Source organism: Zalophus californianus, chromosome 8 (assembly GCF_009762305.2).
Source record: "Zalophus californianus isolate mZalCal1 chromosome 8, mZalCal1.pri.v2, whole genome shotgun sequence".
NCBI classification, from domain to species: Eukaryota; Metazoa; Chordata; class Mammalia; order Carnivora; family Otariidae; genus Zalophus; species Zalophus californianus.
The window spans coordinates 82,151,947-82,173,803 of NC_045602.1; the positions used below are offsets into that span (position 1 = coordinate 82,151,947).

A 21,857-nucleotide genomic window follows, 5' to 3' on the forward strand; every position below is an offset into this window, starting at 1 on the left:
TCTGGATCTTCTGTTTTGGTTGGCTTTTTCACACTGCTTCTGCAGGAGAAGGCATGGGTACTGCCTCAATAAAAATCAGGTAGGAGTGGAATTCCAGGTTCCCCACTTAGTATGTGTTGACATGAGGAGAGGCTGTGGTCCTGCTGGGCAGCAGTGAGAGTTCTGGCTTTCCACTATGCTTCCATCCATGTAATCCTGGCCAGAAGGGGTAGGATTGAATCATTACAGCCTCTTCCATGACTTCCACTGACATAAGGAGTATGCAGGGGGGTTCTCCTTACTACTTGGTGTTGGTTTAGGTCCTGACTCTCTGCTAGGCCTCCTCTGATAGCACCGTAGGTGGAAGAAGTGTCTCATTTTCACCTTAGAGGGGTGAAAGTCCAGGCTCCACACATGGTCTCTCCTGTCACTGTTATTGGTCACCTCATTATCCTTGCAGAGATGAAAGTTCTGATTACTTATTTAGCCTTTTCCAACACATCCTTCATCCTTGTGTGTATGTGTTTGTGTGTGTGTGTATGTGTGTGTGTGTGTTTGTAAAGGGGAGGGTTTGGGGCACCTTGTTATAGCCTGTCAAGGGTCAAATTCTAGACTCCTTTCTTGGTCCTTGCTGATGAGAGTAGAGTTGAGAGCAAAAGTCTTACTCTGTGGTGTTTTACTAGTGTAGTAGTGCATATTTCCTAAAAGTTTCTAGGCAGCCCCTCACCTTGTCCTTTAGATAAACCATTGTTGTTGGGGCTCTTCTTGTCTGTGATTGTTGTCATTTCCAGGTTACTGGCTTTTCTATCTCCATGGACACCACAGGATGGGGGCTGAATGGTACCATCTGGTGGTAATGAAAGTCTTACCTCCCTTTCTTCCCAGACACCACCTAGCATGGGTGCTGGAGTGGTCCATGGAGTCTGGTGAAGGGAATCTAGGCTCCTCACTCAGACTTTGTTGAAATCTTCTTCTGTGGTGTTTGTCTAAACATTTTCTGTCATGATGGACTATTCCTTTCCTGGCACTTTGTCTAGATTGACCTGTGTTTGTTGCCATTTTCTGGTTAATCTCTAGCATCAAGTATAAGATGAATGAGGTGAAAAGAAAACTCAGAGAACTCCCCACTGTGCCATTACTTGGGATCCAAGCTCCCTAGTTGGTCTGCCTCTTCTATTTATCTTTCTGAAGCTGCTTCTGTTTATTTCATAGATAATCTCCAGGGATTTTAGTTGTGATTGAAGAAAGCAGAAGTTCACTATATCTAATTATATACTGAAGGAAAAGCTGACCAGGTTTGCTAATGGATTGGGTGTGGGGTGTGAGGGGAAAGAGCAAGGTCAATGGTGACCCTTTTTTGTCTTTACCAACCAGAGGAATGCTGCTGCTATTATTAGAGATGCAGAAGGCCGAGGTAGAGCTGGTTTTTAAGAGGAAGATTTGGTGGGTTTTGGACATGTCAAGTTGAGGCTGCACAGTGCAGATGTTTTGTAGGCTCTTGGATCACAGAATCTAGTGTTAAAGGTGGAGGTCTGGGCAGGCATTGCACCTTAGGGAGTCATTGTGTGGAGATATATTTAAAACTATGGGACAAGGTGAGACCATTTGGGGAGTGAGGGGGTCAGTCCACAGACTGAGCCCAGGGATGCTCTATGGTTAAATTCTTCTCAGAGGAGAGAGTGGTAAGTTTGGTCAAGTGCTGCCAAGAGGCAGAGTGAGGTATGGCCTGTGGTCTGACCACTGGGCTGAATGGTCTGCCCCCAGAACTTTACCTCCCATTTCCCAAGCTGGGTTTCCTTCCTCGAAGACTCCCTACTCTTATTTCCCTTTAAACAGATTACAGTTTTTGCACTCCCTTCTTTCTTTCTTCCATCTGTAAGTCATAATATGTAAATGATAAGCACAAATATTGCTTGATAAATTCCACCGCTGGCATGAGGAATTAGAACCAATGAATTTATCAGTAACTGGAACCATAAATTTCTCAGAGACACCATCACAATTTCTTCAAAGCTATTTTTTTCTATCGTTATTTCTTTTTTTTTGCTTATTTAAACCTACTAATCTATTAACAGGTGTATAAAAAAGAAACATTTTACTTTTTTTTTTTTTTTTAGAGAGGGAGAGAAAGGTGGGAGGGGCAGAGGGAGAAGGAGAGAGATAATCTTAAGTAGGCTCCACGTTGGGTGGAGCCCAATGCGGGGCTGGATCTCACAATCCTGAGATCATGAACTGAGCCGAAATCAAGAGTCAGATGCTTAAATGACTGAGCCACCCAGGTGCCCCAACATTTTATTTATCTTATTAAAAATCAAAGATATCACAACAGAATGGCTTACTTCATTTCTTATTACAAGTTAAATGGATTGAGGGGAGCATATGTGGAGCCCCTACTATGTGCCATCTTTGTGCTAGCCCACCTTACTTGATATTACATATATTGGTCCCTTAGATCGGGTGACAGCACTGAGGTAGGATTTATTTCTGCCATTTCAAAGCCAAGGAAACTGTGAGTGTTTAGGTTTCTCAATCCAAAGATCATGCTCTGCGATGAACTGCTTGCATTTCCATAACCACCTTCCTGATAATATTGTAGGGGAAATTATGTTTCAATATATATACCTTAAAGCAAAATCCATTGGTTAATTAGAGAAGAATTGGTAAGTTCTATCATTTCACTTTTTAGTTTCGGTATGGCGAGTCAATGTCAGTTTTTCTTTTACTACTTATTACTCTTTACAAACAAGTTTAGGGGTATAGAAGTAAAATCAAAGTGACTTTTAAATGTAATTATTTAAAAATATGATTGATCTTTGGAGTGTTTCCCCTAGTACCAAATTCATTACATCAGGTTTATGAATGGCCAAGGCTATTCTTCACATCCAGAAGCATTGATTTAGTATCCTTAAGTGAAGTGATACATTTATGGAAAACAAAGTGTTAACTTGTTTCCAGAGCAACAGCTGTTGTTATGCAATATGGACGGTATTTGCTTAACAGTTTGCTGTGTTAAGTAGCTAGAGAGGGAAGTTTTCCAAAGATGGATCCCATCACTGCAAATAAATAAATAAAACCAAATCCCCCACTAGATCATGTACAGAGTAGCTATGGGGATGCTATGTTTGATCTTTTCAATGATTTTCTGCTTAAAATGGGCAGTTTTGGAATGTGGTCCTTTCAAGCGGAGACTTGGAAGTTCAATCTGTGCAGTTCATTATCAAAGGGAAATATTGACCATCTACTTACTGGGACTCTAACCAGAAGAGCTGGAAGTGACTTCTGAGACTACTGCCTTTTTATCAAGAATCAAACAGCAAATTAGGGAGGCTGGTTAAGTAACTCGCTTCTAAGGAACACACAGCAAATAGTTGGTAGGTCGGTGAGAACTCAAGGCTGCCAGTAGGCATTTCTGCCACATTCCTTCAGATTGACTGCTAGAAGAGGCCAAGTCAGGGAAAGATGCCCAGGAGGGTTTTATGTACTATACTTGGTGAATGCCGACTTTGAACACCAAAGGGCATGTTTCCTACTAAGTGGAGGAAATATGACTGGCAGTCTGTTCATGAACAAGCTAAGTGTGAACGTTTGTTCTGGAGTAAAATGAGGCTTTGCCCTGCCGGAGATGCCAGCTGTGTCCCAGCTATCTTGTCTGTCCCCACGCGACTCTCCTCTTCACTGGCTGTGCTAGTTAGCACTCCTCGCATGCGTGGTTCCCATCCCAGACTGTGCAGGTCCTTCTCCTCAGCTGACCATGTATTTTTCCCAGGCATTTGCTAGCAGGGACAGGCCACTACTTGCCTGCACATCCCTTTCACCTCAGCAGCTGGTGATTGCTCTCATCTCAATACCTTTATTTTCTTCCTAGAAACTTTGCAGCTTCATTTCTTTTTTATTCTAATTCCTCCATAAGGTTTCCTTGTCCATTTCATTTTCCCCACAGGGCAGGGTGGTTTCCATGAAGTATCATCAGATTTTTTTGGTGGCTTTATCATAATATTTTATTCCTTCAGGGGAAAAAAAAATCAGGAAAATACAAATTTCTATAAGAAAGAAAATGGAGTATGTGTTTTTCTCTTTTTCTCTTTGTCTGTCTTTCTCACTGAAAACACTGCCCCCACAAACCAGACTGCAAATCTCTTGCCAGTGGTTGGATTATTAATAGATAGAAGCTTCATGTGGACAAAAAGCCTATTTGATTTAACTTAATCAGTGATTTTTCATATCATTTGTAGGGGAAGTTTCACATAACATAGGCCAAAAATGTTCCACTGGAAAATGACTGTATCATACATGGACCATTGTGATCTACCTCCTTTCTTTCTCTAGCCACTTCCCCTGCCACCAAAGTTTCTCTCTGTGCCTTCACACTAAGCTCCTTGCACACACCTGCTTTTCCTCCACCATAAGATAGGTATTGTTATTATCATCTGTTGGGGAAGGAAACTAAGGCATGGAGAGGCTAATAACTTGCTCAAGGTCACACACCCAGTATAGGGTATTCCACCTCTCGAGTCTAGCTACACTGCTAGTGGTTCTACGCTCTCCTGCCTTTTGGTGGAGATGAGGATGTAACTCCACTATGTCCCTTCAAGGAGGGAGAGAGGTTGACTGGATCTCAAGTGACAAGTAGGAAGCCTTATTCATTCTAGTGAGGGGAAACAGGACTATCAAAGCCTAGAGGCATAAGAGCATTTCCCCCCAGGAAACTTTGGTAAAATTTCAGCATTTCTGGAGGATCAGGTGAGAGGAGCCAGAGTGGGAGGGATTTCAGCCTGGAGGGCTTCGATGCAGGAATGCCAGTTTATTTGGAAAAAACAACAACAACAAAATACCACAATGAATACAGAAACTAATGGTGTTTGAGACTGAGCTCAGACAGCCCTGAGTTCAAATCTTGACCTTGTCATTTACTGGCTACTTAATTTTTGGAACTTTCCTTAGCCTCTCCAGCCTTATGGGTAAACTACAGAGTAGGGATTGCTGTGATGACAGAGGAAACCTGTGGAAAGGCTGAGCCAGTGCATAGCGTACGGCACCTTCACAGTCAAGTTGACAGTTCCAGAGAGACCCAAGAGTCCAGAGCCATAAATTTCTCAGGGACACCATCACAATTTCTTCAAAGCTATCTTTGGAGTGTTTCCCCTAGTACCAAATTCTAATTCCTCCATAAGGAGGAATTTTAACTTTAACTTTATTTAACTTTATTTAATTTTAACTTTAACTCAACCTGGCTGCACATTCCTTTCTCCTAGGGGGCTTTAAAAAATATGATTACATGTGCCCACCCTGAGAGATTCTCACCTAGATGGACTGGGTTAGAATCCTGGCTTGGGTATGATGTTAAAATCCTCCAGGCAACTCTGATGCTCAGGCAGGGATGGAGGCTGCCAATCTAGGCCCTCTGAGGCAGCAGGGGTCAGAAGAAGACCTTGGAGCTGGAGGCTAATCTGATCCCCTGTATTAGGATCTGAGTGTCTTTGTATATAATATCTCTGTAGGGAAGGAAAACACTTTATTCTATCCCCTTAGGTTCAGTGACTGTGACCCTGCAAAATAGACTATAAAAAGACAGAGGAAGATGAGAAAAGGTTTATTAGTATGAAGGTACATGGAAGCCTTCATAGAGAAATGAAGAGCCAAAGAAGCAGATAGGCCTGAGAGCTTATACGCCTTTTTGACAAAGAATGATGAATGTGGTGATGTGACAAGACAGAAGAGAAAGGGGTTTCGGCATGGGGTGGCAAAGTAGGAAAGTGACTAGGAAATATATGGGGGATGTTGGGGGCAATAAGGGTACTTTGGTAGATTTGTTTGCAGACACACCTTGGTCCCAACTTGCTCTCTTCTTTGCGGCCATCAAACTCCCCCCAGAAGAGTAGACTTGTGGCAGTCCTCATTTCTCAAGAATTTCTGCTTTTAGTCAGAAAAGGAAAACTCCCCACAGGTTTCTTTCTGCATTCACTAATTCTCATTTGCTTCTAGCTCAAAATAATCTTACCCAAAGTGGCATATTTTGGGGTGACACATTCTGATCCCCTTCACCTCACTTTGGAGTGCCTCTAGTTCCTCACTCCTGTGAACTTGAGCTGGCCAGCTGCTCCTATGATCAGGCTGCACTGTATGAATGCTGCTGTTACCATGGCCACCACCCCTTCTGCCTCTAATACTGCAAAGTCCTGCAGCCAGCAAGCCTCCCCTCCTTACCCCCCAAGATCGTTAGGAGAAATGAGATAGTGACCATGGATGCACTCTCAAGCCTGGAAAGATCTTGAAACCATGTGAAGAAACCCACGCTTCTCCTGCTGCAGGGACTTTGCCAAGGTCACAGCCAGCATGGGAGGTGAAGCCTCTGCCCCACCTAGCCAAGACACTCCTTCCTCTCAGCTATTCCTTCACTGCCCGCGTTTGCAGTAGGGAGGTAAATAAATTCCATCAGGCCTTTCAATGTTCTTTTTGTTCTGAAAAAAAAAAAAAAAATCAATGGACCATGGAGAGCACGTGACTTGGCTTGGCACGTCCACAGTTGTGAAGCTCAGACGCGGACACACTATACAGCCTGTCCTTCTGCTTTGGTGAAGGCATGACTGTATTTTTAGACCTGCCCAACGCTGCCAAGACAAGTAGTGTATGGAGATGCAGGACAGGCTTGCTGGCCTGTGTAACAGAAGCGTCTTGCCTAAAGCTACGGCAACATATGCTGGAGGTTCTCATTTGCTGCTGAGGATGGTGGAGGGGGGTGGCGTGTTTTGTTTTGGCTTCTTATAAAACATTTTATAGCACTTCACACTGTGTGCTCGAGGATGTGTCGAAACATAGGATTAGCTTTATGAACTAGCTTTGTGAGGTGTCTGAGGCAAGATAGCAAGTTTTGAAAAATGAATAACACTTAAGTTTATCTTTAAACTGCAAATACAATATTTACATTTTTATATACACAATAAAATAATTTATCAAAACACTACGAATTTGGAATTGTGATCATTTGGGTTGACTTTTTCCCTCTATACTCTGTATGGAAGGTTGGTTGTGTACATTATAATATTACAGAATCAAGAGGAGATTTGTCAATATCTTAACAGAACAAACTGTTCTGGCATACAAATGAAAATATCCATGAAAACAGGGTTTATTCTTGCTGGTTTCTCACCTCCTGTAACAAGAGCTTATCACTAAAGTTGATTTCATCTCTATCCCGACTTCCCGGCTTTAGGCCCCACTTGGGTAACTAGAATAACTACCTAACTAGTTTTCTGTGTTCTGTTCTTTTTCCTGCCAGTTTATTCTCTGGACAGCGACAGGAGTGGTATTCGGATACCAATATGGCTATCATTGCTGATAACTGACCTTCAGGTGCTCCGTAGGACCAGTATGATAAGGACCAACTCTTTCTAAGTGGCGCATGAGGCCATGACTACCTTTCTGTCCCGCGCTTCCTGGTCCCTTCATCCACACGGGAGGCAGCTGCAGGGAGCTGTTTTCTATTTCCCAATCCATGGAACTCTTTCCTACTCCGATTGGGTTGAACTTCCTCCTGCCTTCTGCCAGTTCAACTATAATCAGAACTGTAGGGCTTTACTCATGACCATTCAGCTCTGAAATAGTGGCTTCTCAGGACAGTTGTCCATCTGGCTCTGTGAAGTGCTGTGCATACCTTTGCTGGGGCACCTATCACCCAGTGTTAAACTTACTTGTTTTTCCCTCACTGGACTGAACTTGTGAGGACAAGGCTTATGTCTTACTCTAGCAGTCTTTGGTGCTTAGAGAGCCATTGAAGTATGTTTGCTAAGTTAAGTGACTTATGGTTGTCAACCACACACCTATTTGCCAAGCAAGCCTGGCAGGGTCTCTCTTTGTGGTCCCTTGGGAGACACTGGCTTGAATTGCTGGATGGGTGTGAATGGCTGGGAATGGAACTTCTTATAAAATAATCCAGAGTTAAAACTTCAGGCTGCTTCTATGCATCATCAAAATTAATGTGTTTTAGGGCACGTTTATTACATTCTTAGTGGAAAAAGAAATACCGTAGGGTTTTATTTTCTAACCTTGTAGATGGATTTTGGAGGAAATAATAATTCTGCCATTAGCTTCCCGTTTGTGGTCCATGGTAATCTGCACACATGCAAAAATGTGTGTGCGTGCACTCACACACACACACACACACGCATACCTGTGCACACATATTGATGTATGCAATTAATAGTCTGCTTTATTTCATGGCCGTCATTGTCCTACAGTTTGGGATGATTTTTATGTTTCCTCCCTGAAGGATGCTTAATAGATGTCTCCCTACACTTCCTAATTATGTCACTTTGGAATTTGATCTTTTAGGTATATCCAAGTTATGAACTCCTTTTGATGTATGTTTCAATCTGAAATTTGAATTTGCAGTGCCATTAATATTCTTTATGTTAGATACTTTTTGTGAGTAAAACACATTGTGGACAAAGTTTTGCATTCCATATACACTCTTATTTAATAAACTAGACAATCTCTAATGACTTGATGTGTCTTTGCTTCATGAAAAAGCAAAAGGATAGTCCTCAAATGAAAACTAGAAAAATACTGTATGTTACTGAAAACATTATAAAAATATGAAGTGACATATATGGAATATACTGAGAGGACATTTCAGGATACCCTGGGCTGATGGTTTTTAATCTAGATCTATAAGGATGAAGTTAGTTGGTAGTGAAAGAAATACTGTAAGTTGGTAGTGAAAGAAATACTGTAAGGGTAAAAGCTTAATCTATTTAGGAAAATAAACTGGATACTCTAGAAGAACCACTTCTATAACATCTGTTGTTAGAGTAATTACTACTCATCCTCATTACAACACCCGAGCAAGGAGCACTTTGTTAGGTCAATTCACCAATTTATTTAGAATCAACAGAACTTCAATGCTTTGAAAGTAGTCATTAATTCTGGCCTTTCACAGATTCAGATGATGCTTTCTTTTAATTAACCCAAATTGTGATGATATAGATTACATGTAAATCTATTTACATTGTAAATCTTGCTTCCTGTTCTAGAAGGAATGAATAGAAATCCAATATTGTTTAAGTTAATTGAATTGTACTTAGTGGTACAAATGGGTTTTTAGAGATGTTTTCATTTGGCACAGTCCAAAGGTTTCAAAGACAAAACTTCACAGTTTTTACGGCTCCTATAAGGAACAAGAAAATGAATGAAGTATTCTCTGAGATATATTCATGATCTAGGGGTCTTAAACAGTACAAACCACTAACCAAACACAAACATCCTCCCTGCCAAAATTTCAAAGGTGTAGATATATTAGAACTAAAACTTGTCCCCATCCTAGATTCCTAGATCCATGAGATTAATAGATACGTTTTATGTGTTAACTACATTGTTGACAAGGACATTTTGTTACAGAGTGAGTACAAATTAGTAATAGTAATAGCAAATATATGTGAGTACTTACTGTATGCAGCTACTTTCCTTGTGTTTTCTCAATTCTTTCTATAAGCTTATGTGAAGTGTATCGTTTTCCTTTTAGAAAACTGTGGTCTGTCAGAGTCACACAATTAGTGGAAGGACCCCAGTATCATGTTTGACTCTCAAAACACATATACTTCATTAACTTTATGTTGAAGAATCTCTGATTGCCTGATTACTGAGGCAGAGAAGAACTCTACCCAATTCCACAGGACGATTCTGAATTACAAGTGAGCACTTTAATTCTGGAATCAAAGTGTGCCACATATGCAAACTAGGTAACAAAATTAGCTAAGGAACAGGAAGTTCCACAAAATTTTGAAATAGGCTTGAAGTTATGCACTTTTGAATGCTGAAGCACAAGCAGAAAAATAAAGCACACAGTATCTGCAATAAGGAGTCTCTCTTGGAAGCAATTTCTGTATGGTCACAACTCTCAGGCAGCGAGGTTCCCCCTTCCCTTAAATGCAGATCTGTTGCTCTTACCTTTTCCAGGGACTCAGAATTGAAAGTCAGCCTATTTTGTTAGAGCAAAGGACAGGACAGGAACTGGCAGCTGTCAGGAACAACAGCATCTCTGAGGAGCATCCATCCACATTTCTGTTTTCTCTCTTTTACTCTTTCCCTCATCAGGTGCTTTCTCTCCTTCTTTCAGTCTGTCTTTCTTTTCTCTGTGTAGAGGCGTGTCCTGCTGTTTTTGTCCTCTCTGTGGCCTGCTTCATAATGCCTGCCCTCTTGTCTGCGTATGGCTCTTCTGGACCCAGCGACCAGTGCTTCTTTTTAACTTCAACCTTGCTACCAATCACCTCATGTTTCCAGTTTTCCAATTCTCCAGGGATCACAATGATTAGCCCAACTCATCTTTACAAAACGTAGGTCATAAGACATGGATCAGAGGTCACTGTGTTGGAGCTGTCTTTGTGTTAGGTATCTGACCCCATTTGTTTGTATTTTGGGTATTTAGGAGTAGAGTCGCATGTTCTAAAACATGGCCAACGCCTTCTTAGAGGTTAGTGGACAAGGAAACTTCCCATGGAAGATAGTGTGTCAAACACAACTTCTCAACTGCGCTGTGTGCAGGAATCTAAAGGGATTTCCAAATGTCGATGGTGCATAAAAGCAGCATACAAGGCTCTCTGAGGGAAATAATTCACTTTCCTATTACTGAACACAGTACCACCTGCTGTGTAGTGTTCATGCAATTTAAATAATAATGTAAATAAAAGCAACCACAAAATAAATGCCATTCATTGATTTCTTATTTTATGTCACACACTTCACATACATTATTAATAATTCTTCCAGTAACCCTGAAGGATGGATACAAACATCTGCATTTTACAGAAGAGATAGTTGTTCGGGAAGCTTAAGTAACTGGCCCAAGGTAACATCACATGTAAGTGCTAATTAACTGAGGTTACTCTGATTTGAAAACCTTCATGTCTATACCATATTGTGCTGACAATATAGTTTTGTATTTCAACAGTCAAGAATATTTTAAAGAAATTAAGATGAGAAAAATACTAGGTAATATTTATGCAGATATTCACCTTTTCTGTTTCTCTTCCTTTATTCCTCAAGTTTCAAGTGAACCCTGGTGTCATTTCTTTCAACCTAAAGAAATTCCTTTTCCTATGTCTTTATAGAACAAATCTGCTTTGATAAATTGTCTTCCTCCTTGAGAAATGGCTTTTTTCCCCATCTTTATTCCTCAAAGATATTTTCACTAGAAGGAGAATTTGAGATTGATAGTTCTTTTGTTGCCTTAAAGATGTTGTTCTCCTCTCTCCTGGCCTCCAACGTATCTGATGAGAAAATGTGGTCCTTGGGATTGCTGTTCCCCTGTATTCAATATGTTTTCCCCCCTACCTGCCTGTGACTACTTTCAAAACTTTATCTAAGGTTTTCAGTAATTTTATTATTATGTGTCTAGGCTGATTTTTTACCCCCAACTTTTGTTCTTTGGAGTTTGTCGAGTTTCTTGTATCTATAAATTTATCTTTCACCAAATCTGGGAATTTTTCAGGCATAATTTCTATGAATGTTCATTTGGCACCAATATGGTCGGCCTCTGCCTTAGGGACTCCAGTGACACAATTGTGACATCTTTTGATATTTTCTCTCAAGTCTCTGAGACTCTAGCCATTTTTTAAAATGTTTTATTTATTTCTTTGAGAGAGAGAGTGAGTGAAAGAAAGAGAGAGTGCATGAGCAAAGGGAGAGGCAGAGGCAGAGGGAGAAGCAGACTCCCCACAGAGCAGGGAGCCCGATGCAGGACTCGATCCCAGGACCCTGAGATCATGACCTGAGCCGAAGGCAGACACTTAACCGACTGAGCCACCCAGCCATCCCTAACTCTGGTCATTTTTTATTTCAATTTCTTTTCTTTCTGTTCAGATTGGATATTTTCTTTTTTTTTTTTTTTAAAGATTTATTTATTTGACAGAGAGACACAGCGAGAGAGGGAAAACAAGCAGGGGGAGTGGGAGAGGGAGAAGCAGGCCTCTCGCGGAGCAGGGAGCCCAATGTGGGACTCGATCCCAGGACCCTGGGATCAACCTGAGCCGAAGGCAGATGCTTAACCGACTGAGCCACCCAGGCGCCCCAAATTGGATAACTTCTGCTCTCTCAAATTCACTTGTTCTTTCTCATCTCCATTCTGCTATTGAGCTCATTTCATGGATTTTAAGTTTCAGATACTATATTTTTCACTGCAATTTAGTTCTTTTTTTTATAGACTCGATTTCTCTTTTAAGAATTTCTGTCTTTCATTTCAAGAGTGTTCACCTTAGTTCATAGAAAATGATTCTAGTATTTGCTTTAAAGTCTGTGTAATAATTCACACATTTGAACTGTCTTGACAACTGCTGATTGCTCATTCCTTTGAGATTTGGTCAGATTTTCATGGTTGTTAGTATATCATGTAATTTTGGATTATAGCCTGGACATTTTGAATATTATGTTGTTAGACCTTGCACACTGTGAAACTTCTCTGGAGAATATTGATTTGTTGTTTGAACAAGGAATCCACCTGCATGATTTGTCCTTCAAGGTTAGTTCAGTTTTCAAAGACTTTTAGGTGCTGTTTGGGTCTGTTGGGGCATGTATATCACTCAGGGCTTGCTCTGGTACTTGGGTGATGTTTATACTGTAATTCCGTTCTCAAAGCCTTCATTGTACTTCTTTGGACATTTTCTGTGCAGGTACAATTTGGAGGGTGAGCTCATCACTTGTGTAGTTTCAAACACAGAATTAAAGATTCTCTTCTCTGGTTCTCTCTCATCTGTGGGGTTTCTTCCACATCCTCAGGCTTCCAGAGCCCACTTTTCCAGTTTTTCTGGCTGGAAAGATTAGTTTCTCAGAGTTGGCCTCCTGGGCCATGGCCCAGTTTCATGCAATTGTACCATAGTACAAAGCAGTGAAAAAAAGAGGAAAACCCCCAGAGCAGTGGTTCCTTCACTCTTTGCAAGCTGGACGTCCCTTTTTCTGCTTCTATTTTTTTTTTAAAGGTTTATTTTTTTATTTGAGAGAGAGAGAGAGAGAGAGAGAGAGAGAGAGAGAGAAAATGTGGATGGGGGAGGGGCAGAGGAAGAGAATCTTCAAGCAGATTCCCTGCTGAACACAGAGCCTAATGCAGGGGGGCTCGATGTGGGGCTCCATCCCATGAGCCAAAACCAAGAGTTGGTCACTCAACCCATTGAAACACCCAGGCACCCCATTTTTCTGCTTCAAATAGCCAAAAGGTTGAATCGTCTTTTGGGATCTTAGGTGTCCATGCCTCCCCTGGGGTAGCAGTGCAGATCTACTTTTGAGGCCTCGAGGCAGGACTGGGAGAATAAAAAGAGAAAATTTAACACAGGGACTTTCCCCAGACTCTGGCTTAGAGGGACAGCTTTTCCTGCTGATCTATCCAGAATGATGATCTTAAGTCCAGGTTTTTTGTTTTGGTTTTTGTGTTTTGCTGTTTGCACCTTTTATAAAGTTCCCAATTTGGCTTGCCTTCAGGCCAAATCCAGGAGGAGAAAAAAAGGAAAAACTCAGAAAACTCTTTGTAGCCTGTTTTATCTTTCCGTAGGGTTTGACTTCTCTCCTTAATCCACTTGCTATTTACTTTTCAGACTCCTCAGATAGTTGTTTGCCAAGTGTGCCCACGTTTTAGCTGAAGTCAGGGGAGCCACAGAATGGGCTTCTTTTTCTGTGGACTGCCTCTTAATCATGTTTTCACCCCTAGTACTTGCCACAGAGCCTACCACATGGATAGACAATTAAGTAAATGAAGGGAATACAAGTGTAAAATGTGAGGCTCACCAATGTGAAGAAAATCTTTGTGTGTGTGTGAATGAAAATGTAAAATGTGACGCTTGCCAATTCTCCAGCAAATTCTTATATGACCCGGATGGCATGTGTTGGCTCACTGTTTGCCACTCTTCCCACACTCAAAGGTGATCAGTACTTCTCCACTGCTTGGCTCCCTGTGGAGCCTGAATGCAGCCACAGAATATTCCCAGCACCCCAAACCTGGAAACCACTGTCAGGCAAACAGCATGGGATGTGGGGTATGAGCTGGCCTTTTACCCCTGTCTTTCACATGTGTCCACACATTTGCCAGCCTTCATTTCCAATTTAAATGCAATGCCTCCTTCTCACAAATTTCCACCTTCCTATACTCTTTGCTCTAAGATTCCAGCTGATGGACACAGTTTTTTCTTTGCCAGGTGGGCTTGTGGAAAAAAATCATTTTTTTTTGCTTTCTTATATAAAGTTCTATGTTTTCATTAAAAAATATAATTTGACTAATATGTTTTATGGGGCTTTCCTTCATTTACACCAAAAGGAACTTATGTTAGTGTTTTAGCCCTTGGGAAATGATGAATTTGTTTAATAGATCAGTACTTATCCCGCTCAAAAATGATCATTAGAATTCCTCTTTATTTGATTACTATGTATCACCAAACCCACAATCCATTTGTCACCAGCTGCATCCATTAATTCAGCCATGCTGGTCCATGCATAAGAGACTACTCTAACTTCTCATTTCGAGTCTTTCTTTCTTTCTTTTCCTTCCTTTCTTCCTTTCTTTCTTCCTTCCTTTCTTTCTTTCTTTCTTTCTTTCTTTCTTTCTTTCTTTCTTTCTTTCTTTCTTTCTTTCTTTCTTTCTTTCTTTCTTTCTTTCTTTCTTTCTTTCAGAGCGAGAATGAGATAGAGAGAGCATGAAGGGGGGAGGGTCAGAGGGAGAAGCAGACTCCCCGCTCAGCAGGGAGCCTGATGCGGGACTTGATCCTGGGACTCCAGGATCATGACCTGAGCCGAAGGCAGTCACTCAACCAACTGAGCCACCCAGGTGCCCTCATTTCGAGTCTTTCTAAGAAAAATATTGGTAGAAAGTAGTGTGCCTTAAATATATCTGATTTAAAATCTCAGTCTATACAAACCTTTCATTTTGGTTTTGTTTGCCATTTTTCTTACCTGAAGACTATTTTCCAATAGAGTCGCAATCTAAATAGAAGTATACTTTTTTGTTAGGGGATTGAGGTGATTATTAGTTTCTAGGGGATGACAGTGGTAGTAAGAAGCAATGTTTGTAAACGTGAATGCCTTTTCATGTCTTTGTGTGTTTGGTATGAAACACCTAGCTGTGACCCAACTAGGTACTTACTCAAGGGAACTCTTTCCAAAACTTTAGAACATTTCCACTTCTAAAATGGAAAACATGGTCAGGAAAATGAGCTCCAAGAGTGTACTGAGCATGTGTGTGGTGCAAATAACAAGCATGAGTTAGTTGAAGGTTGACATCACTAAGTACAAAATTATCTAGTAAGGTTTCCTTTGGATCGTCATTCAGGACCCATGGCTTGGGATTCTGCCTAGCTGTGCCATGACTGAAATTAGAACAATAAAGAGGAAAGAAACTGACTGTGTGGTACAATCTAAGTGGGGTTCACAATCTAAATGTGGCTTTCGTTTCTCCTTTTCCCTGTGGGGTCTCCAGTTTACCGTGGTTTCTGGGCAGTCCTGATGCTTCTGGGGGTCGTCGCCGTGGTGACTGCGAGCTTTCTGATCATCTGTGCAGCCCCCTTCGCGAGCCACGTTCTCTATAAAGCCGGTGGAGGCGGGTACATTGCTGCAGGTATGTGCAAGGAAAAGGGTATGATTTCCAGCCATGGTTTTTCTCGATAGTCACATATTTTCCTTTTCTAGTTTCAGGTTTCAGGCCTCTAGTAGTAGTAATACAATGAATTCATATGCAGTTTTGCTTGAGTGCCCATTATATGCAGACCCTTCCCAGGGAATTTGCATTTTCCACGTGCTCCACAGCATTTGCTCACTGTATCCACGTTGTATGAAGAAGGCACTAGAAGGGAAAGCTCTGTTCTTTAGCCTCTTTTAACCTATTTATTTTCTATCTGTAAAATGGGTTCATAGCACGTCTCTCTGTAACATCAGGATATGGGTGAACTTTTCTCTGCACTCTTTTTTTTTTTTTGTAATTATTTTATTGTTATATTAATCACCATACATTATATCATTAGTTTTTGATGTAGTGTTTCATGATTCATTGTTTGTGCATAACACCCAGCGCTCCACGCAGAACGTGCCCTCTTTAATACCCATCACCAGGCTGACCGATCCCCCCACCCCCTCCTCTCTAGAACCCTCAGTTTGTTTTTCAGAGTCCATCGTCTCTCATGGTTCGTCTCCTCCTCTGATTTATCCCGTTCATTCTTCCCCTCCTGCTATCTTCTTCTTCTTCTTCTTTTTTTTCTTAACATATATTGCATTATTTGTTTCAGAGGTACAGATCTGTGATTCAACAGTCTTGCACAATTCACAGCACTCACCATAGCACATACCCTCCCCAATGTCTATCACCCAGCCACCCCATCCCTCCCACCCCACCCCCACTCCAGCAACCCTCAGTTTGTTTCCTGAGGTTAAAAATTCCTCATATCAGCGAGGTCATATGATACATGTCTTTCCCTGATTGACTTATTTCACTCACATTGTGTATATATACCACTTCTTCTTTATCCATTGATCGGTTGATGGACATCTTGGCTCTTTCCACAGTTTGGCTATTGTGGACATTGCTGCTATAAACATTGGGGTGCACGTACCCCTTCGGATCCCTACATTTGTATCTTTGGGGTAAATACCCAGTAGTGCAATTGCTGGATCGTATGGTAGCTCTATTTTCAACTGTTTGAGGAACCTCCATACTGTTTTCCAGAGGGGTTGCACCAGCTTGCATTTCCACCAACAGTGTAGGAGGGTTCCCCTTTCTCCACATCCCCGCCAACATCCGTCATTTCCTGACTTGCTAATTTTAGCCATTCTGACTGGTGTGAGGTGGTATCTCATTGAGCTTTTGATTTGGATTTCCCTGATGCTGAGTGATGTTGAGCACTTTTTCATGTGTCTGTTGGCCATTTGGATGTCTTCTTTGGAAAAATATCTGTTCATGTCTTCTGCCCATTTCTTGATTGGAGTATTTGTTCTTTGGGTGTTGAGTTTGATAAGTTCTTTATAGATTTTGGATACTAGCCCTTTATCTGACACGTCATTTGCAAATATTTTCTCCCATTCTGTCGGTTGTCTTTTGGTTTTGTGGACTGTTTCTTCTGCTGTGCAAAAGCTTTTTATCTCGATGAAGTCCCAAGAGTTCATTTTTGCCCTTGCTTCCCTTGCCTTTGGCGATGTTTCTAGGAAGAAGTTGCTGTGGCTGAGGTCGAAGAGGTTGTTGACTGTGTTCTCCTTTAGGATTTTGATGGACTCCTGTCTCACATTTAGGTCTTTCAACCATTTGGAGTCTATTTTTGTGTGTGGTGTAAGGAAATGGTCCAATTTCATTCTTCTGCACGTGGCTGTCCAATTTTCCCAACACCATTTGTTGAAGAGACTGTCTTCATTCCATTGGACATTCTTTCCTGCTTTGTCAAAGATGAGTTGACCATAGAGTTGAGGGTCCATTTCTGGGCTCTCTATTCTGTTCCATTGATCTATGTGTCTGTTTTTGTGCCAGTGCCATACTGTCTTGATGATGACAGCTTTGTAATAGAGCTGGAAGTCTGGAATTGTGTTGCCGCCAGCTTTGCTTTTCTTTTTCAACATTCCTCTGGCTATTCGAGGTCTTTTCTGGTTCCATACAAATTTTAGGATTATTTGTTCCAGTTCTTTGAAAAAAGTGGATGGTATTTTGATGGGGATTGCATTGAATGTGTAGATTGCTCTCAGTAGCATTGACATCTTCACAATGTTTGTTCTTCCAATCCATGAGCATGGAACGTTTTTCCATTTCTTTGTGTCTTCCTCAATTTCTTTCATGAGTATTTTCTAGTTTTCTGAGTACAGATCCTTTGCCTCTTTGGTTAGATGTATTCCTGGGTATCTTATTGTTTTGGGTGCAATTGTAAATGGGATCGACTCCGTAATTTGTCTCTCTTCTGTCTTGTTGTTGGTGTATAGGAATGCCACGGATTTCTGTGCATTAATTTTATATCCTACCAATTTACTGAATTCCTGTATGAGTTCTAGCAGTTTTGGGGTGGAATCTTTTGGGTTTTCCACATAAAGTATCATATCATCTGTAAAGAGTGAGAGTTTGACTTCCTCCTTGCCGATTTGGATGCCTTTGATTTCTTTTTGTTGTCTGACTGTTGTGGCTAGGACTTCTAATACTATGTTGAATAGCAGTGGTGATAGTGGACATCCCTGCTGCATTCCTGACCTTAGGGGGAAAGCTCTCAGTTTTTCCCCATTGAGAATGATATTCGCTGTCGGTTTTTCATAGATGGCTTTTATGATATTGAGGTATGTATCCTTTATCCCTATACTCTGAAGAGTTTTGATCAAGAAAGGATGCTGTACTTTGTCAAATGCTTTTTCTGCATCTATTGAGAGGATCATATGATTCTTGTTCTTTCTTTTGTTAATGCATTGTATCACATTGATTGATTTGCGGATGTTGAACCAACCTTGCAGCCCAGGGATAAATCCCACTTGGTCAAGGTGAATAATCCTTTTAATGTACTGTTGGATCCTATTGGCTAGTATTTTGGTGAGAATTTTTGCATCCATGTTCATCAAGGATATCGGTCTGTAATTCTCCTTTTTGATGGGGTATTTGTCTGGTTTGGGGATCAAGGTAATGGTGGCCTCATAAAATGAGTTTGGAAGTTTTCCTTCCATTTCTATTTTTTGGAACAGTTTTAGAAGAATAGGTATTAATTCTTCTTTATGTTAGGTAGAATTCCCCTGGGAAGCCATCTGGCCCTGGGCTTTTGTTTGTTGGGAGATTTTGGATGACTGCTTCAATTTCCTTAGGGGTTATAGGTCTGTTCAGGTTTTCTATTATTCCTGGTTCAATTTTGGTAGTTGATGCATCTCTAGGAATGCATCCATTTCTTCCAGGTTATCTAATTTGCTGGCATAGAGTTGCTCATAATGTGTTCTTATAACTGTTTGTATTTCTTTGGTGTTGGTTGTGATCTCTCTTCTTTCATTCATGATTTTGTTGATTTGGGTCATTTCCCTCTTCTTTTTGATAAGTCTGGCCAGGGGTTTATCAATCTTGTTAATTCTTTCAAAGAAACAGCTCCTAGTTTTATTGATCTGTTCTATTGTTCTTTTGGTTTCTATTTCATTGATTTCTCCCCTGACCTTTATTATTTCTCTTCTCCTGCTGGGTTTAGGCTTTATTTGCTGTTTTTTCTCCAGCTCCTTTAGGTGTAGGGTTAGGTTGTGTATTTGAGACCTTTCTTGTTTCTTGAGAAAGGCTTGTATTGCTATATACTTTCCTCTCAGGACTGCCTTTGCTGCATCCCAAAGATTTTGAACAGTTGTGATTTCATTTTCATTGGTTTCCATGAATTGTTTTTAATTCTTCTTTAATTTCCTGGTTGACCCATTCATTCTTTACTAGGATGCTCTTTAGTCTCCATGTATTTGAGTTCTTTCTGACTTTCCTCTTGGGATTGAGTTCTAGTTTCCAAAGCATTGTGGTCTGAAAATATGCACGGAATAATCCCAATCTTTTGTACCCGGTGAGACCTGATTTGTGACCTAGGATGTGATCTATTCTGAAGAATGTTCCATGGGCACTAGAGAAGAATGTGTATTCCATTGCTTTGGATATGTCTGTGAAGTCAATTTGGTCCCCTGTGTCATTTAAAGTCTTTATTTCCTTGTTGATCTTTTGCTTAGATGATCTGTCCATTTCAGTCAGGGGGGTGTTAAAGTCCCCACTATTATTGTATTGTTGTCAATGTGTTTCTTTGCTTTTGTTATTAATTGCCTTATATAATTGGCTGCTCCCATGTTACGGGCATAGATATTTACAATTGTTAGATCTTCTTGTTGGGTAGACCCTTTAAGTAAGATATGGTGTCCTTCTTCATCTCTTATTACAGTCTTTGTTTTAAAATCTAATTTGTCTGATATAAGAATTGCCACCCCATCTTTCTTTTGGTGTCCATTAGCATGGTAAATGGTTTTCCACGCCCTCACTTTCAATCTGGGGGTGTCTTTGGGTCTAAAATGAGACTCTTGCAGACAGCATATCGATGGATCTTGTTTTTTAATCCAATCTGATAGCCTGTGTCTTTTGATTGGGGCATTTAGCCCATTTACATTCAGGGTAACTATTGAAAGATAGGAATTTAGTGCCATTGTATTGCCTGTAAGGTGACTGTTACTGTATATTGTCTCTGTTCCTTTCTGGTCTATGTCACTTTTAGGCTCTCTCTTTGCTTAGAGGACCCCTTTCAATATTTCTGGTAGGGCTTGTTTCGTGTTTGCAAATTCTTTTAGTTTTTGTTTGTTCTGGAAACTTTTGATCTCTCCTATTTTCAATGACAGCCTAGATGGATATAGTATTCTTGGCTGCATATTTTTGCCGTTTAGTGCTCTGAAGATATCCAGCCTGTCATTTCTGGCCTGCCAGGTCTCTGTGGATAGGTCTGTTGCCGATCTAATGTTTCTACCATTTTAGGTTACATATCTCTTCTCCTGAGATGCTTTCAAGATTTTCTCTTTGTCACTGAGACTCGTAAATTTTACTATTAGATGTTGGGGTGTTGACCCATTTTTATAGATTTTGAGAGGGGTTCTCTGTGCCTCCTGGATTTTAATGCCTGTTTCCTTCCCCACATTAGGGAAGTTCTCTGCTAGCATTTGCTCCAATATACCTTCTGCCCCTCTCTCTCTTTCTTCTTCTGGGATCCCAATTATTCTAATGTTGTTTCGTCTTATCGTATCGCTTATCTCTCAAATTCTGCCCTCGTGATCCAGTAGTTGTTTATCTCTGTTTTTCTCAGCTTCTTTATTATCCATCATTTGGTCTTCTATATCGCTGATTCTCTCTTCTGCCTCATTTATCGTAGCAGTTAGTGCCCCCATTTTTGATTGCACCTCATTAATAGCCTTTTTGATTTTGACTTGGTTGGATTTTAGTTCTTTTATTTCTCTAGAAAGGGTTTCTCTAATAACTTCCATGTTTTATTTAAGCCCAGCTAGTATCTTTAAAATCTTGATTCTGAGCTCCTGGTCCAATATCACACTAATGTCCGTATTGAGTAGGTCCCTGGCAGATGGTACTACCTCTTGTTCTTTTTGTTGAGGTGATTTTTTTCATCTTGTCATTTTGTCCAGAGGAGAATAGATGAATGAGAGAACAAAATGCTAACAGGTTAACAACGTCCCCAGAAAATATACTCTAAACAAATCAGAAAAGATCTGATACCAGGGGAAAAGAAAGGGAAAGAAAGAAAAAAGAAAGAGAGGAAAAAAAAAGCAAAAGAAAAAGATCAAAACAAACAAAAACAGATCAAAACAAAAAAAACCAGAATATGATCAAATATGATCAGGCTGGTGCATAGATCAGTGCCACACACTAGATTTTGGGTGTATTTTGGTCTGTTAGAAGAAAGTGCCTCCTAAAATTTTAAAGAAAGAAAGACTTATATATGTACAAAATGAGGGTTGATACAATGAAGGGATGGAATATGACTGTAAAAATGAAAATTATAAAAAATTTTAAAAAAGGAATTGATCAGAAGGTGTTTGAAAAAATAAAGAAGAGGTTTTAAAAAAAAGGAATGAAAGAAAGAAAAGAAAAGGGGAGAGAATGTGATCAGGCAGGAGACTAGAACAAAGCCATACACTAGAGATTTAGGGTATATTTTGATATATTAGAAGAAACTGTATCTCAAAATTTTAAAGAGAGAACAACTTATATATATTTGCCAAAGTAAAGGTAACTACTATGAAGGGATAGACTATGACTCTAAAGATGAAAAATAAAATTTTTTTTTAAAAAAAGGGATTGATAAGAATTTGGTTTGAAAAGGGAAAAAGTAAAATAAAAAAAAAGTTAAAAAAATTAACTTTGAAAGACTAATGAATCATGGTAAAAAAGCCATGAATTT

At 40.3% G+C, this 21,857-nt stretch overlaps 1 protein-coding gene across 4 annotated transcripts in view; it reads left to right on the plus strand.

Annotated features, from left to right (window-relative positions):
- Positions 1-21,857, plus strand: part of TMEM182 (transmembrane protein 182) — a 102,073-nt gene that overhangs the window by 53,769 nt on the left and 26,447 nt on the right. For 3 of the 4 annotated variants that reach the window (XM_027620521.2, XM_027620519.2, XM_027620520.2), the window contains exon 4: positions 15,425-15,562. The exons of the other annotated variant lie outside the window; for it this stretch is intronic. In XM_027620521.2, the coding sequence (XP_027476322.1) occupies positions 15,425-15,562 (138 nt within the window). The remainder of the gene's footprint in view (positions 1-15,424; positions 15,563-21,857) is intronic. 4 annotated transcript variants of the gene reach the window in all.